This window comes from Mesoplodon bidens (assembly GCF_964165515.1).
Source record: "Mesoplodon bidens genome assembly, contig: HAP1_SCAFFOLD_116, whole genome shotgun sequence".
Classification (NCBI taxonomy): Eukaryota; Metazoa; Chordata; class Mammalia; order Artiodactyla; family Ziphiidae; genus Mesoplodon; species Mesoplodon bidens.
This window is the reverse complement of record NW_027672444.1, coordinates 623,343-639,244: the sequence shown is the minus strand read 5'-3', so window position 1 is coordinate 639,244 and position 15,902 is coordinate 623,343. Positions and strand designations below refer to the sequence as shown.

The following is a 15,902-nucleotide window of genomic DNA, read 5'->3' as shown; positions in this document are numbered from 1 at the left end:
TTCCTGTACGCGGGCCTCTCGCTGTTGTGGCCTCTCCCGTTGCGGAGCACAGGCTCTGGACGCGCAGGCTCAGCGGCCATGGCTCACGGGCCCAGCTGCTCCGTGGCATGTGGGATCTTCCCGGACCGGGGCACGAACCCGTGTCCCCTGCATCGGCAGGCGGACTCTCAACCACCGCGCCACCAGGGAAGCCCCACCACCCACTTTTTGACCTTTATGGTCAGCCTCGGAACAGTCCTGGTGCTGGTGCGTGTGTCATTTTGCTCATGTATTACAATAAGCCTGTAATGAGGCTCCAGTTCCCCAGGAAGTCGAATCTTATGCCCCCTTGGACCTAGCTGATTCTAACCAGTTTATGTTGTATCCTCCACGGCTATGTCCTTCTTTTAGAGAGGACCTGTTTCAGGTGGACAAGGACAATCCAAGGGCAAGCGAGTCTGCGTGGAGTGAACAGGGGATTGTGGGGCTGGGCAGGGTTGGGGGGTCTGGGTTTTTATTGCAAGGGTGTTGGGAATCCAGTGGAGTTTTTTAAGCAGAAACTGACATGTCTAGAGACCTGAAGAGGATGGGACCGCTCACAGACGAGGGGAGGGAGAGAAGCAGGTGACAGGGCGGAGGCAGTGAGCCTCGGAGGGGCACATCACTCTGAAAGCAGCCGGCGCGTAACAGGAAACATGCCCACAGCTGTAGAAGCCAGGCATAGCATTGAGTCGCACGTGAATCCCCATCTCTGTATGAATCTGTGCTTTTCTTCTGCCTCACTCTGCAACTTAATCACACCCAGCCCCACCCCCTGCTGCCCCCAGGTCTCTGCTTATGCTCCTCCCTCACTTGGGATGTCCTCAGATATTTTCTGAGCACCTCCCCCAGGCTAGGTGCTGTTCTGGGCACCAGGAATGGAAGGATGAACTCGCTGGTCCTCACCTTCTTCCCATATGTCAGCCAGTGAAACCTCATCCAAGCATCGAGCCTGTCTCAGATCCCACCTTCTCCGATCACGGAGTCGGACAGACCTGGGTTGTGATAACGCTTGAGATGGGCTGGACCCACTCAAAGTGTGGCAAGCCCCAGAGGAATTTCCAAGTAACTGAACTGTGTCCTGGAGGCAAAGCTCATTTTTAAACTGAAATTCTGGAGCATTTTGTGCTTTATTTCATAGACATTCTTGATTGATACCTACCACTAAAACTGGGCCTGATGTTCTTTCAAGAAAAGAACCGTAGGAGATAACCCAATACCACTGCATTTATGCACCCTTCTTCCCACTTTTATTCAAAGTGATACTACAATGCAAGAGGGAAGAGATATGGGGAGATATGTATATGCATAACTGATGCACTTGGTTATAAAGCAGAAACTAACACACCATTGTAAAGCAATTATACTCCAATAAAGATGTTAAAAAAAATGATACTACAGTAATGGAGTAGTTATCTATTGCTGCATAACAAGTTACCCCAAAATGTAATGGATAAAACCCCAACCAATATTTATTATCTCACCCAGTATCTGTAGTTCAGGAATTTGAGCGGGGGGTGACTTAGTTCTCACGAGTTGCAGTCAAGATGTCGGCTGGGGCATCAGTCATGTCATCTAAAGCCTCGGGGGGAGCCGGAGGATCCCCCTTCCGAATGGCTGCTCATGTGGCTATTGGCTGGAGGCCTTAGTCCCTCAGCCCACATGCTTCTCTCTAGGGCTGCTTGAGTGTCCTCACGACACAGCAGTTGGATTCCCCTGGAGTGAGTGATTCGAGAGAGAGCAAAGAGGAGCCCACAGTGTCTTTTATGACACAGCCTGGGAGGAAACAGTCCGTCATTTCCACAGTATCATATTGGTTACCCATGGCATCCCTATTCAGGGTGGGAGGGGCTACACAGGGCATGAATTCTAGGTGGTAGGGATCACTGGGGCCATTTTGGAAGCTGGCTGCCGAGAAAAATAATAGGCGCCCTGTAACAAACATAATTTAGCCACTTTGTGTTCTTGGGACATACCGCATCATTTGACCCTTACAATAACTCTGTGTGGGACAGACAGTGGGAGGTGAAATAACTTGTCCAAGACCACCAAGCTAATAAGTGGTAGAGAGGGGTCCAAACTCAGAGGACTGTGAAACCAACCACCCCATCAATAGTGTCCAGCAGTGCCCTCTGCCACACGCCCGTCACCTGGCCTCTGGAGAAGAATTCCTGGACCTTCCCTGTGCTGGGCCTTTGTTCCCCAGGCCCATGGTGTGGCCTCTCCTCCCAGCTTTGCCTGGCCTGTGCCCACAAGGGGCCCCCAAAGGCTTCTCCTCTCGCTGGTGCTGACTGCCCCTCATTCTCACTGAAGCCTCAAACCCTGTTCCGTGGACTTCGCTCTCATTCCCATTCCTTCTCTGGGACCCTTGGAAAAAGCCTCCCCAATTGTAGGCAGGCAGTGGTGGTGGCCAGGACTTGGAAGGTCTTTTCCAAACATTGGCTGACAGCCACGGTGTTGCCAATAATCCTTCCTGCCTCTTTGACCTCCATGAGTCTTTTGTTTTGGTTTGGTTTGGTTCTTTTACAGAGATGGTGTCATCTTTGCAAAGAGACGTGTTAGTAAAGGATGGTCAAGTTCAACAACTACAACAGGAGGTGAATCAACTGAAAAGTGAGAACAAAGAAAAGGATCACCAGCTCGAAGCCCTCAGCTCCAGAGTGAGTGTCGGGTCATCAGCAAATTGTAGCTGCGAAAAGCAGACACAGTGGAGTCACATGACACACGGTGGTGAGATGAGGCCAGTGCCCAAGGACCCAGGGAGGGTAGCTGCTGGGCAGGTGGCCAACTTCTCTGAAGCCTTTCAAAGGACAGCATGTATGTGGCTCAGAATAAGCATAATAGATTTTCAAATCAAGCAAACATTTTCTAACCCCTATTATAAATGAGTTTGTTTAATCCCAGCAACAAACACACCTATGAGCATATACTGCCAGTACAAAGTTTAACATTAAACAGAATACGATCTCTCTGTGAGCAAGGATGACCAAACGGCTGCATCATGGTCCCAGCACCACTGGTTCTCATAATTGTCTTCAAAGCAGAATATCTGAAGATCCAGATGCAAACACGCAGACTCTCATTTCTTCCTTAGACTTTAGTGTGTAGAATGTCTCTATGGAAGATGAACGTGGTAGGCAAGCAAAGAGCTTCTTCCATGTAACTGACTCTTTGCAAATCTTGCCTTCAATGCTAACTTTAGAATCCTGACTCTAGAGGATAAGATTTCTCAGTATTTGTATGATGTGCCTGTTTCTGTGAGTCAAGGTAAAACCTCGAAGCTTTCATCTCAGGTGGCAACTCAGAGATTCCCAGAGGCTACCGGATAGCTAGGTCTGCATGGGGGTGGGGTGAGAACAGATCTTGAGGTTCCAAGGAAAAGGCAAAATAAGTAATACCTAGTACATAGTACCATACCCAGTTTGGAGCTGGTGAAAGGCACTGCACGAGCTTTGGGATCAGACAGACCAGGGTCCAATCCCAGAGCTTTCTTTCATTGTAACTTATTTGGCCTCCATTTCCCCATCTGTGAAATGGGGATGACAAAATCGTTTTCTGAGAAGTGGGAGGCTGGTTTTAGTTGTGCTCTTCTGCCTCTGCCCTGGGTCGGCTGCCTGGCCAAGCCCTCTGCATTCGTTTCTCCCAAGCAGAGTGTCTTCCCAGGCATGTGCTATAGCTGTTTAATGTGGGGTGTGTGTGTGTGTGTGTTGGGGACGGGAAGGGGATGCAGAGGTGGTGCTAAGTAGAAGGAATCTGCAAAGACAACAACTGCTTGGCTCTTCTACCTCCTGAAGTGCATTTGGATGATTTATGTCCCCGTTTCCCCTTCCTTGTTGACCTCGGAATGAGGTCCCTTCTCCCCTAGACTGTGCTGGCCAGTAGCACAAGGGCTCGTCACCACCAAGGGTACTGCTCTTGTGAACATTTGAGATGCCTTTTTTTTTTAATGACATACATCATGTGTGTTAATTTTAGAAAAATATGTAGATGACATTGAGAAGAAAAAATAAAAAGAGAGGAGAGGAAATGCTACCTTGAGAAATCAGTGTTAATATTTTCATGTATGTTCTTCCAGTCTTATTTCTATATATTGCCTAGAAATCAATCAATCAATCATTTTATAGTGAATTTATTCTATGCACCTTTTTAAAATTTTTAAATACTTACTATTTTCCTGTGCTAATAAATCAGCGCTCTTATCATTCGTCTTAAATGCTACATACTTTCTCCTGGATGTACCCAGTGTTATAAAGTGGTCTGCTGTTCTAAACAACACTTGGGATGTTTCCTCATTTTTTTTTTTATTCCACGGTTACTGACAATTCTGTGAAGAGCATCCTTGAAACTACAGATTTACTTATTTCTCCAGTCATTGTCCTTAAGGTACATTCCAAAAGTGGGAATTGCTGGGTCAGAAGAAGGCACATCCATCCTTATGCACTTAATGCCTGTTGCCAAGCCACCCTCGGGCAAGACAGCTCCGTTTACCCCTCCACACCAGTCGGGGCAGTTGTGTCTTTGAGACTCAACCTGCACAAAAGCCCTAAGATGGACCCCAGCTCTCTGGCTCGGCCCCCTGCACCCTCACCGGTCACAGCCTGAAAACATCCCAATTCCTGCACCCTAAGTACCCAGACTCTACAAAGCTGGATTTCCCCTGAATTGAAGTTTGCTGGCTCTTGAAGAGGAATTTAGACGCTCTATTCCTCAGAACTCATGAGAGGGGTGAACTGGGAATGACTGCAGGATCCTGTGCTCCCATCACACAAATGGTCCCGCCTCTCAGAATTCAGAGGTGTGATTGGGTTATACAGCAGGAAACACACCTGGGCGTGAACACAGGTACTTGGGACCCCCAGCCAAGCCCCCGTGGCCTTGTCCTTTTTCTCCACAGTGCTCAGTGCTGAAAGAAGGGTTACAGAAGGAAGATGCCCAGAAGGAGAAGTGGGAAGCCCAAGAGAAAGAGTTAAAACTCTGCAAAACCGTGCGTTGAACCTCCTGACCCCTAGGTGTCCACTGAAAGCCTAGATTGTGGCCTTGAGGGTTTTGGAGGGGTTCCTTGGCCCATTAGCTAGCACAAGCTCTGGGGCTTTCTGGGTGTTTGTCTGTTAATGTAGTCTCCTAATTCTTTGATTTGCTAGCCTCAAAGAGATGGGTGAAAAGACCATGGAAAACACACTCTCCCCAGATTTTCTGGGCAGTTGGCTCAAGGCCCCTCATCAGGTTTCCCCTGGGGACAGGGATGGGAGGTGGCCACCATATGCTGCTAGAAATTCACCGTGGTCCCTACCCCTGGACTTGTGATGCCCAGACTTTCATGATCCACTGTCACAAGTTTTATCACAGCCCTGAGCACTGTTATTAACACAACTCTTCTTGAAGTATTTTTGCTTAAATACATTCAATTTTACAACAATTCATAAAAACAAAATAAAAAGCAAATGTATCACTGGCCTTGTATGGAAGGTGAACATAAAAATTTATAAAATGAAAAGATGACCACTAAATGTAAATGTTCACCCCCTGTACTGGCCCGAACCCTCGTGCACATCACCAGGCATACGTTTTCCATCCGTTGGGAAGGACGGTGCCTGCGACGGGGGCAGAAGACGTGTGTTCTTCTCTCTGTCAGGAGCACACTTCTCTGCCTCAAATGAGATAAAAGAAAAATGTCATTGTTCTTTTCTTCCAAACTGTGCCCATTGTGTCTTCCAAACAGCCCTTATTTAGATTGAACTCAAAAATGTGCCCCAAGGAAAGAGACTCTAATGAGTGGATAGGTATCTTATACTGTTTAATCCAGGATCCATGCTGATCTTCAAAAGAAACTGAAATTTTCCCTCACCCAGCCCTTTCATTGCATCCGTTGAAAGAAAGTCTACTTTGCCTCAAAGATGTGGAATTGTCCCCCAAGGGAAGGAATGAAGCGAATCCCAGACTAGGTTTCTGCCTTAATGAACCAGATGAAATGAGTTGTGAAGTTGACTTCCCTGTTGTTGGAACTCTTTCAGCAAATCCATGACATGGAAAAAGAAATGAGGAAGCTCAGGGTGGAGCTGAAAAGGAGCAGTACCGAGCAGAGCCTGATCTCTATGACGCTGCAGGAAAAGAACAAGGTATGGCAGGGACAGGTCAGCCTGGGAACCACTCTGGGACAAGCACTCCACCTGCATCATCTCTGTTCATCCTCACAATGACCCCATGCGGTCTATACTGGTATTAACCCCACTTTACAGTTGGGAAAACTGAGGCTCACAGAGGTGAAGGAAGTTATCCAAGTTCACTTGCATAAAGTAGTTGTGGCAGAACTTGAATCCAGGTCTGCCTGACTCCAAAGCTCCTGTGTGTAACCGCAACCCTAGCCTGCCTTCAGATCTTAATTGTGAAATTATCTAAGAAAGAATTGATCCGTTAAATCAAGTTTGCCAATGATGTTGTTCCAACTTAAATTCTCATATTGATTTTTTTTGTCTTTTTGTTGCATCATTGAGAATGTTTTTAAAAATCTCAACATGTTTGTCATTTGTGTGTTTCTTCTTTTAATATGAACGATGTTTGCTTTATATATTTTGAGGCTGTGTTACTAGGTGCATATGAATTTAGAATCCTAATACTTCCTGTAGAGCAAAACTTTAGATCATCATGAAATGTCGCTTTTCATCTCTAGTAGTGTTTCTCCCTTAACGTCTCCTTTGTCATTTAGCTTCATCACTGGCTCTCTGTTGGTTAGAGTTTTCATACCATATCTTTTTCATATGTTCTCTGTCAATTTTTGTCTTAAGGTTTAGACATATGCCATTAAATAGCGTATCATTTTTACAAAATCCAGTTTGACAATCTTTTACTTTTAGTCCATTTATATTATGTAATTACTCATGTACTGGGGTTTAAATCTACCTTCTTGCTCAATACCAGTTGTACCATCTGTGTTATGTTCCTTTCTCTCCTTTCTTGCCTCCTTCTGAGTGGATGGTTTTCTCTTATTCCACTTTCCCCCTCTATTAGCTTGGAAATATTTCACTTTTTTACTATTCTTTTAGTAATAGTAAGACAATAGCATTCATCCTTGACTCACCAAAATCACACATTAATTAAGTTTTTCACTCTTCTACTATTCTCTTTGTAGTCATCCTGAAGACTACAATATGCATTCTTTTTTTTTTTTTTTTTTTTTTTTTGCGGTACGCGGGCCTCTCACTGTTGTGGCCTTTCCTGTTGTGGAGCACAGGCTCCGGACGCACAGGCTCAGCGGCCATGGCTCATGGGCCAAGCTGCTCCGCGGAATGTGGGATCCTCCCAGACCGGAACACGAACCCATGTCCCCTGCATCGGCAGGTGGACTCTCAACCACTGCGCCACCAGGGAAGCCCTGCATTCTTAACTTACCAAGAGGCAATAGTAGTTGATAATTATGCCCTTCTCCTTGACAGTGCAATGAGTTTCAAACACCTTAACTTCACTTACCCCCTCCAGATTTATAAGCCATTGCTGTCATTTTCTAAACTCCTCTTCATACTTAAAACCCCACAAGACATTATTAGTGTTTTTCTATAGTCAGTATCATATCCACACATTACCCTTACTGTTGCTTGTCTTTTCTGTATCTCTGATCACCCACCTGGGTTCATTTTTCTTGTGTCTGAAAATACCCTTTAATGTTTTCCCTCATTGTGGCTCTGCTGATGACAAATTCTCACATGTGCCTGTGTGTCTGCCTGGAGATGTATATTTAACCTTCACTCTTAAAACACATTTGACTGCGTATTGAATTCTACAATGGCAATTCTTTTCTTTCAGCACATTAGATATGTCACTATTGTCTTGTGGCTCCTATTATTTCTATTTAGAAGTCATCTGTAAGCCTAACTGTTGTACCTTTGCATAATCTGTCTTTTTCTCCGGTTGCTTTTAAGATTGTCTTTTCCCTTGATTTCCAGCAGTTTTATTATGGTTTATCTAGGTGTGGATTCAGTTTTATTTACCTCGTTCAGAGTTCGTAGCTGCTTCTTGAATCCCTGGCTTGGTGTTTTGCCTTAGTTCAGGAGCTTGGGCTCTGTACCACACAGGCAGTGGGGAGCTACTATGGCTTCTGAACAAGTGACTGATGGAAAGACATTCGTGGACAGTAATCAGGGTGACAATGATAGTTACAATTTCTCACTTACTAGGTGTTCCCTTGAACATTTCATCTCTTCATCTTCACAACAGCACTGTGATCTAGAAATCATCCTCTCCATTTTACAGATGAGAAAGTCAAGGCTACTAGTTACTAGTAAAGTAACTAGCCCAATGGCACAGTCGGTTTTGTCTGACTCCAGGTTCGTCTGACTTCAGTTACCCTGGCGTAGCAAACAGCCACATGCTACTGTTTACACTGAAATTAATGAAAATTAAAGAAAATTATTTATTCAGTTCCTCCGTCACACCAGCCCCATTTTGAGTGCTTGATCCCCAGATGTGGCTGGTGGCTACCGTATTAGACAACACAGCCTCGCTCAGAGTACCTGTACCATTGCAGAAAGTTCTGTTGGACAGAGCTGCCTTACAGCTGGGTAACTCTCACAGTACCGTTAAGATTGCACGGGAAGAAACTAAACTTGAGGCAAGGAGGCCAGTTGTCACAGTCCAGCTTGCATGTGAGAGGGACTGGAGGACAGGCGTGAGACGACCGAGTGTGAGAGAGGGAGCAGGGCGGCCGCTGAAGGTGACTCTGAGGCTTGGGGCTGGGAACGGGGGCTGTTCATGCAGAACACAGACAGGGGCAGAGTCCAAGGCTGGACTTGGCTTTTGCAGTACATGAAACAGGCTGCTGACATAGAAGTCAGAGCATGTTTAGACCTGGGAGAAAACTAAGGCCCAGAGAGTTTAGATGACTTTTCCAAGGTAACGGAGCTGGGTAGAGGCTCTTCCACTGGACCACACTACTCAGAAGAAATCTCTTAAGGGCTTTTCTGGGTCTTTTATTAGATCCCTGTGATCCGCCTCTTCAGATCCCTAAAAAAACAGCCTGTGAATTTGTTTCAGCACAAAAACTTTCCATTTATTTACGAGAGTTTGCCTCATTTCCTGTTAGTGCCAGGGCCCAGGGCTCAGCAGGTGCATCCAAGAATTGAGCAGCTGCGAGGCCTACACTGGCCAGCCAAGGGTAGCGTGGAGCACTCCCAAGCCTACCGTGCGTTGACTGTTACCCAAGCAAGGGGGGATAAGTAGGCAAGCTTCTCCACTTTAAATGCCTTCGTTTGCAGGCTGCAATTCTTAATAGACATTGCTTTAGCAAGCCTCCATAGAGGTTACCACCAGTGAGTGTGCTCAAAGTGGTAATGACAAACAGTTATGATAATAAACCCAATCATAACATTTCCAAGTACCCATCACGAGTTATTAGAAAGAGACTGTACGGCGGACATTCCCGTCCACCTTTCATAGGTTACAACAGTACTTAACACACTCACAGAGCCCTTAAGCACTATGCCAAACATTGAATCCCCACAATAACTCTATGCAGTGATACTAGTATCATCATCCCCATTTGACAGATGAGGGCACTGAGTCACGGAGCAGTGAAATAACTTTCCGAGTCTCGTACGGCTTGTTAGGGACGGAGCTGGGATGGGAGTGTGCGGTAGAACATAGTTGAGCCCCGGGTGCAGAGCTCATCCCTTTCCCGTAGGGGGCAACTCCCTGTGAGTTTGCCTCAACCCTGTGCATGCCTGTGACCCCTGCTGCTGGGCTGCAGCTGTCCCTACCCCTCAGGGACTCCCCCACTGCCACTAGCACCCCCCAAGAAGAGTTTCCCCAGAGGGCATGATGATCACATTAGCAGCAAGCCCTCGGTTTCATCATCCTTTCAGGTTGAAGAGAAGCTTCGGGAGGATTCCAGAAGGAAATTGCTTCAACTGCAAGAAATGAGGAACAGAGAAAACCTCATTAAAGCCAATTTGAAAAGGGCAGTAGGTCAGGTAGGCGTGCTGCAGAGCCCCTTCACAGGCCTGTGCTCTCCACGGAATCCCACACCCAAGTGGCCGGCAGGGATGAATGAGGAGGAAGACGGCCTGCCTTAGTTCACCCGCTTATTTTCTATACGAAGAAGTGTCTAGAAAGAACTAGAGCTGAGATTCTATCTAGATCTAGAGTCTGAGCTCTTAACCACGATGCTCTACTACTTCGCTATTAGTTACTATGCTAAGCATCGTTTTTCTGTGTTTTGAAGAAAGTTTCGTGAACCTTTGTCCCGCCCCCAAAGGTAGTGGAAATGACTCCTGCGTTAGTCCTGTCCCCCATCAGCTGCAGTTCCCCTTCCCCTCATTTCAGATGAAGATCAACAGTTCTCAGGAAACTCGGCAGCATCTGGCAGAGAAGGAGAAGCTGACCGAGGAAAGGCTACAGCAAGAGGAGAAGCTGAAAGCCAGAGTCAAGCGGCTAATGGAAGAGAAATCGGTAAGGTGGTCCCCGTCCTTCTCTTTACTACTGGAAACTGATGAAATGGGCTTTCCTATGAGAAACAGAGGGCGCGTACTTAGATGGAGGAATCTCAGCAACTCCTTGTTGGGAGCTAAATTAATTAAAGAGGGTGAATGATGTAGGAGGAATTAACATGAAGCTTGCATCCTAAAACTCAGAGATCAACTTGAAGATCAACTTGAAGAGGCAAGGTTATTGAAATGTCTAGAAATGATACTTTGTTTATATACCGCAGCTGATTTTATTGATACAAATCCCAGTCGTTACTGCGGGTCCTGGTTTGTGTCTAAGTGTGTGCAAGACCAACCAATAGTATTTCAGTCTTTTGCTTTCTCTTCATGCATATCAGGGGAAACACATGGCCAAAACGGCTACTTACTTTTCCAGAAACCAGCCAATTACAGGATAGTTAACAGTGGCACCTCTCAACTCAAAGGTGTCCACGGATCATATGCGGATGTTGTTGAAATGCAGATTCTGACTCAGCAGGTCTCGGGTGGGGGGAACCTGGGATTCTGCATTTCTGAACAGCTCCCAGCTGGTACCGATAGCACAGCTCTGCAGACTACATTTTCAGCCACAAAGTCATAGAAGAAGGTTTTCCCCAAGTTGGCCGATAAGAACCACCTGGGGCTTCCCTGGTGGCGCAGTGGTTGAGAGTCCGCCTGCCGATGCAGGGGACACCGGTTCGTGCCCCGGTTCGGGAAGACCCCACGTGCCGTGGAGCGGCTGGGCCTGTGAGCCATGGCCACTGAGCCTGCGTGTCCGGAGCCTGTGCTCCGCAACGGGAGAGGCCACAAGAGTGAGAGGCCCGAGTAACGCAAAAAAAAAAAAAAAAAAAAAAGGCCGCTCCAGGGACTTCCCTGGCGGTCCAGTTGTTAAGACTCTGTGCTTCCGCTGCAGGGGGCACGGTTTCGATCCCTGGTCAGGGAACTAAGATCCCACATGCCGCATGGTGCCGGCAAAAAAAAAAAAGCCCCTCCAGGAGCAAATCTGATGTGATTGTTCAGAGATGAGACCAGAATGACAACAAGTGGAAACCCCAGCTTAGAAGAGCATTAGAAGAACAAGAGAAAGAAAACGTGGGGAGGGAACACAGGGGGGATCTCTTATTTATAGTGATGCTAAGTCGGTAGGAAAGTTGGAAATCTTCCTAGATGGGACTTTGTATTCGAAATGAAATTTTTAAATTCCTTCTCTGCTGAAGCCCTGTAATGATATTTTCCAAGGTACTGAGTAAGTGACAGGGTTTCTGCTAATCCATGATTTGTTCATGTTTCTTCAAATACAAGAGAGGGAGGTTGTGATCACTGATAAAGCTGCTGTCCTCACCATTCTGGCCGCAGGAGCAGTCCTTCAGTGATCTAGGGGCCAAGTGCAAAGGGTCCCGACATGAGGAAGTCATTCAGCATCAGAAAGAGGCTTTATCTGAGCTTCGTGCACGAATTAAAGAACTTGAGAAGGCCTGCTTGTCAAGTAAGTTTCCTCCTGCCTAGTCACCCCTCTGTGCTGAGAACCGCGGACCCCAGACTTGAGGGTTCACTTTAGGGACTAACCAATTTGCCAGGACCACCATCTTCTATCCCCATCATTTCATAACTAAAAAAACAGAGTTATAAAAAAAGATGGGCAGGAAAAAAAAATAGATGGGTAGGCATGAGCTCGAGTCAAGAGCAGGCCTTGATATTAAATAAACAGGATTTCATGAAAAACTCAGAACCTTGTCCCTCTTTTTCTTATTTCACTGTGGCCCAGTGAAAACTTTTTCATAGACTGATGCTGTGCAAGGACCAACCTTGGGGAACTTCCCAGGATAAATACCCTGTTTAGAGGGAATAGGGCTTTCAAGAAGCCAAGCTTGCTGCTGGGTGGAGCCCTGGGCCAGGACACAGAAGCCTGGGTTCAAGTCCATCCTCACACCTGTGGCCGAAGGTTCCCCCTCAGTGCCCCCGCCCTGGGAGGCTGCAGCCTCATATGAGCTGTGTGGCCTTGGACAAGTCATGTCACCTCTCTGGGCCTCGATGCCTCACCTGCCAAGGGAGGATGGTGAGCTAATTAGTACTGGCCTGTGGTAAGGGTCCAGTAAATAGCAGCTGTGACTTTTACATGCAGTAACTTCTTCCTGAGCCTTTCTTTTGAGTGTAAACTTTTTCTTTTATAGATCACAAGGACCACATGGATGGATCATTTCTAGACTTAAAGACCCTCGGGATGGAAAAAAATGTTCGGAAAATATTGGATGTAAAACCTGACTTGCCAACTTTTTCAAGAGTAGAGATCGGAACGGTAACCAAAGAAACTTTGTCTCTGCATTGACTGACACGTGGGGAGGGTGGGCATGAGGACAGACACGAGCCGTGTGCCCTGGCACCACTGTATACATCATTGGTTTGAGGCCAGGTCCTCCCTGATGGGCTGGCACCTGTATGGACTGGTCGTTGCCTGGCCGTAATAGTGATCCAATGTTTGAATAGAAAGGCGGCTTCCCATCATGTACAGCATGATATAGCATTGCACTGATGCTGGCCAGGTCAATCTCTGGGCCCTCCTTTTCACATCACATGTTATATTCTGCAGAAAATATCCAACAAGCTAATGTACAACATTATGTCATGAGCTTGCCTAACACTTGCTTTTTGCTATAAACTGAAAAACATGAACACATAAAGGGCAGCAGAAGGGAGCCATGATGATTAAGAAGACACAAGTTCTAGAATCAGAGACCTGTGTCCTAATCCCAGCTCTACAAGCTCTGTGACCTTGGGCAGGCTCCTAACCTTTCTGGGACTTCATTTCCCAGCTGTAAAATGATGATGGAAAAATTAAAGGAGATCATCATGTAAAGTGCTTATCCCAGTGCCTAGCTCATAGCGAGCACTTTAATAGATGATAGTTATTATTGTCAAACAGTATTTAAAGAGTATTATCCAAGAAAACCTTCCTTTCTTAGGGAGCATAGTTTGTGTTTTCCAGGATTTTCAGAAGTAATTTGATTGTTAGGTTGAAGGTGCCGTGTATCCTAAATGGATGTTTGATCAGGTGTTTGACTGACACATGACAATGGACAGCTCAGGTCAGCGTGGCTTGCTGCGGCAGCTAGTCTAAACCAGCTTTTGGAAAACATAATAAAGCCATCCTCTCTGTACCAGCATTTTCTCCTACAATTTTTCTAGACATTTGCTCACACGTCTAGAGATGTGAGTCTTCAGAAACGTGTTGGTCTTCCTGGTAAAATCGAATCTTCCTTCTCTGAGGTTGGGAGTAGAGGGCCTGTCTCCAGGTGGGGAGCTCAGCTGGATCTCACGTCCTGATGGTCCTGCTTCCAAGATTGACCTTCCCCTTGGCAACAAGCCCTCATCCCACCACTGACACCACAGAGCAGGAAACCTCCCAACTCTCAATCCTCCAAGGTTGGCAGTAATTAAAGGAAAGAGCAGGAGGAAGAATAGCTGACATCTGTGAACTGCTTACTGTGTGCCAGGCGTTGAGCTCAGCCGGCTCCATGCCTTATGTCATTTAACCATCGTAGCAGCCTTGTGTCATAGTTACTATTATTGTCCCCATTTAACAGATAAGAAAAATTAAGGCTTCAGGAGGTCAAGTACCTCACCCAAGGTCACAGAATAATGATTGAAGACACACCAGCGGTGTGTCCCTGGTGGTCTGTCTGCGAGCCTGCAGAGACCGGGTGGGGACTGTGTGCTTGGATCCTGTAGCCCAGGCTCTTCCTTAGTGACCCTCCCCTCAGGAAAAGAGGGGGCGTCTGGAGCGGTACAGAGGATGCAGCTCAGGGTAGCTGAAGACACTGAACAGCATCTCAGGTTCTTTTTGCAGCAGATCTGCCCGGTTTATTGTCATCTTCAGATACCCTCTTTTATTCTCATCTCCATAGGTACATAGACAAATATGTCCACTCTTATCTATCACAGTCACTTTGGGGGCATTTATATTTCTGTAGTTGTTTTGTTTTTAATCTCAGAGGGTTTCAGGGTAGTGCCAACAAATGCTAGGGCTAAGAGAGGCTCATGGCAAGCATTAAAAGCCAATTTATTTTTTAAGGAGGCTTGTTATGGTTATTTGTAGTCGTTCAGATCAGGTCCCCTATTCAGTCTGGTGGCCTTTCCATGCAGTCAGTTGGGCTTCCAGCAGCCAGCTGGCTGGTTGGGGTCTTAGGGAGATGCAGCTGCAAACACTATCTGCATTGTCTCTGGAAAGGTTCTGAAGGGATGCCCACCCACCAGGTTCCAGAGCTAGGAGAAGGTTGGGCCGAATTTTGTGAGGGTATGGTTTCTGCTGCACAGAAATGAGATTCCTTTAGTAAAAAGGAGGGAGGCCATTTTCCACTTAACCTTCATTCGTTCATTCAACAAACATGACCACTATGCACCACTCGGTGACAGGTGCCATGCTGGGCACAAGGAGGGAGATAGTGAGCAAAAGCCACATGGTCTCCATTTTTCTGGAGCTTGTCTTCTCAACATCAGCGGTACTGATTTTTTGAGCCAGGTAACTCTTTGTTTGGGAGACTGCCCTATGCATCATGGGGTGTTTAGCAGCATCCTTGTCCTCTACCCACTAGACGCCAGCAGCAATTATGACACCCACAAATGTGTCCAGGCATTGCTAAATGTCCTGGAGGGGGTAGGGTGGCCAGAGTCACCCCCGGTTGAGAACCACTGGCCTAAAGGGAAGACAGACGAGACGGTGGCCAAAGAACGGCACAAGTGATGCATCATTTCAAAGGCAGTTGTGCTCTGAAGGGGTAGGAGCACAGTCATAAAGAAAGCAGTTCACAGAGTCAGAGTGGATTTAAAACCAACTCTCTTGGCGTGGACATATATACACACACACGCTACCAAAGGTAAAATAGATAGCTAGTGGGAAGCAGCTGCATAGCACAGGGAGAGCAGGTCGTTGCTGTGTGTCTACCTAGAGGGGTGGGATAGGGAGGGTGGGAGGGAGATGCAAGAGTCAGGGGATATGGTGATATATGGATACGTATAGCTGATTCACTTTTTGATACAGCAGAAACTAACACACCATTGTAATGCAATTATACTCCAATAAAGATGTTAAAAAAATTAACTCTCTCAAATTATTCTTTAGTATCTTTCCGGTTCTTCCATTATTCTTTGGGTTATTATTCTGGATGTAGAAAATCATAATGGAATGCCAAGAGAGTTTTTCTTCTTTTTTTTATTTCAGCCTCAAAATGGCCTTTCCAGCCCAGGGTCCATCATGGTCTCTGAGAAGTTAGGGAAAATGGATGTGGCTGACGCTTTAGATCTCAGTGAAAACCTGGTAGGTATACCCAGCATCAGTCCCCTCCTGTGCAAACCTGTGTGCCCTGCAGATAGTTTAAACATCAACTCCACATACATGTTTAGTTGGTACAGTAGCTCCACGAGACCCATCTCCTATCC

At 46.5% G+C, this 15,902-nt stretch overlaps 1 protein-coding gene across 1 annotated transcript in view; it reads left to right on the top strand.

Annotated features, from left to right (window-relative positions):
• LOC308610202 (forkhead-associated domain-containing protein 1-like) overlaps window positions 1-15,902 on the top strand; it is a gene marked incomplete at its 3' end in the record, with an annotated part of 88,030 nt that overhangs the window by 62,693 nt on the left and 9,435 nt on the right. Inside the window, exons 7-14 of the mRNA XM_081259434.1 lie at window positions 2,548-2,678; window positions 4,913-5,002; window positions 6,030-6,134; window positions 9,870-9,971; window positions 10,330-10,455; window positions 11,826-11,955; window positions 12,641-12,765; window positions 15,685-15,780. Of these exons, the coding sequence (XP_081115560.1) occupies window positions 2,548-2,678; window positions 4,913-5,002; window positions 6,030-6,134; window positions 9,870-9,971; window positions 10,330-10,455; window positions 11,826-11,955; window positions 12,641-12,765; window positions 15,685-15,780 (905 nt within the window). The remainder of the gene's footprint in view (window positions 1-2,547; window positions 2,679-4,912; window positions 5,003-6,029; window positions 6,135-9,869; window positions 9,972-10,329; window positions 10,456-11,825; window positions 11,956-12,640; window positions 12,766-15,684; window positions 15,781-15,902) is intronic.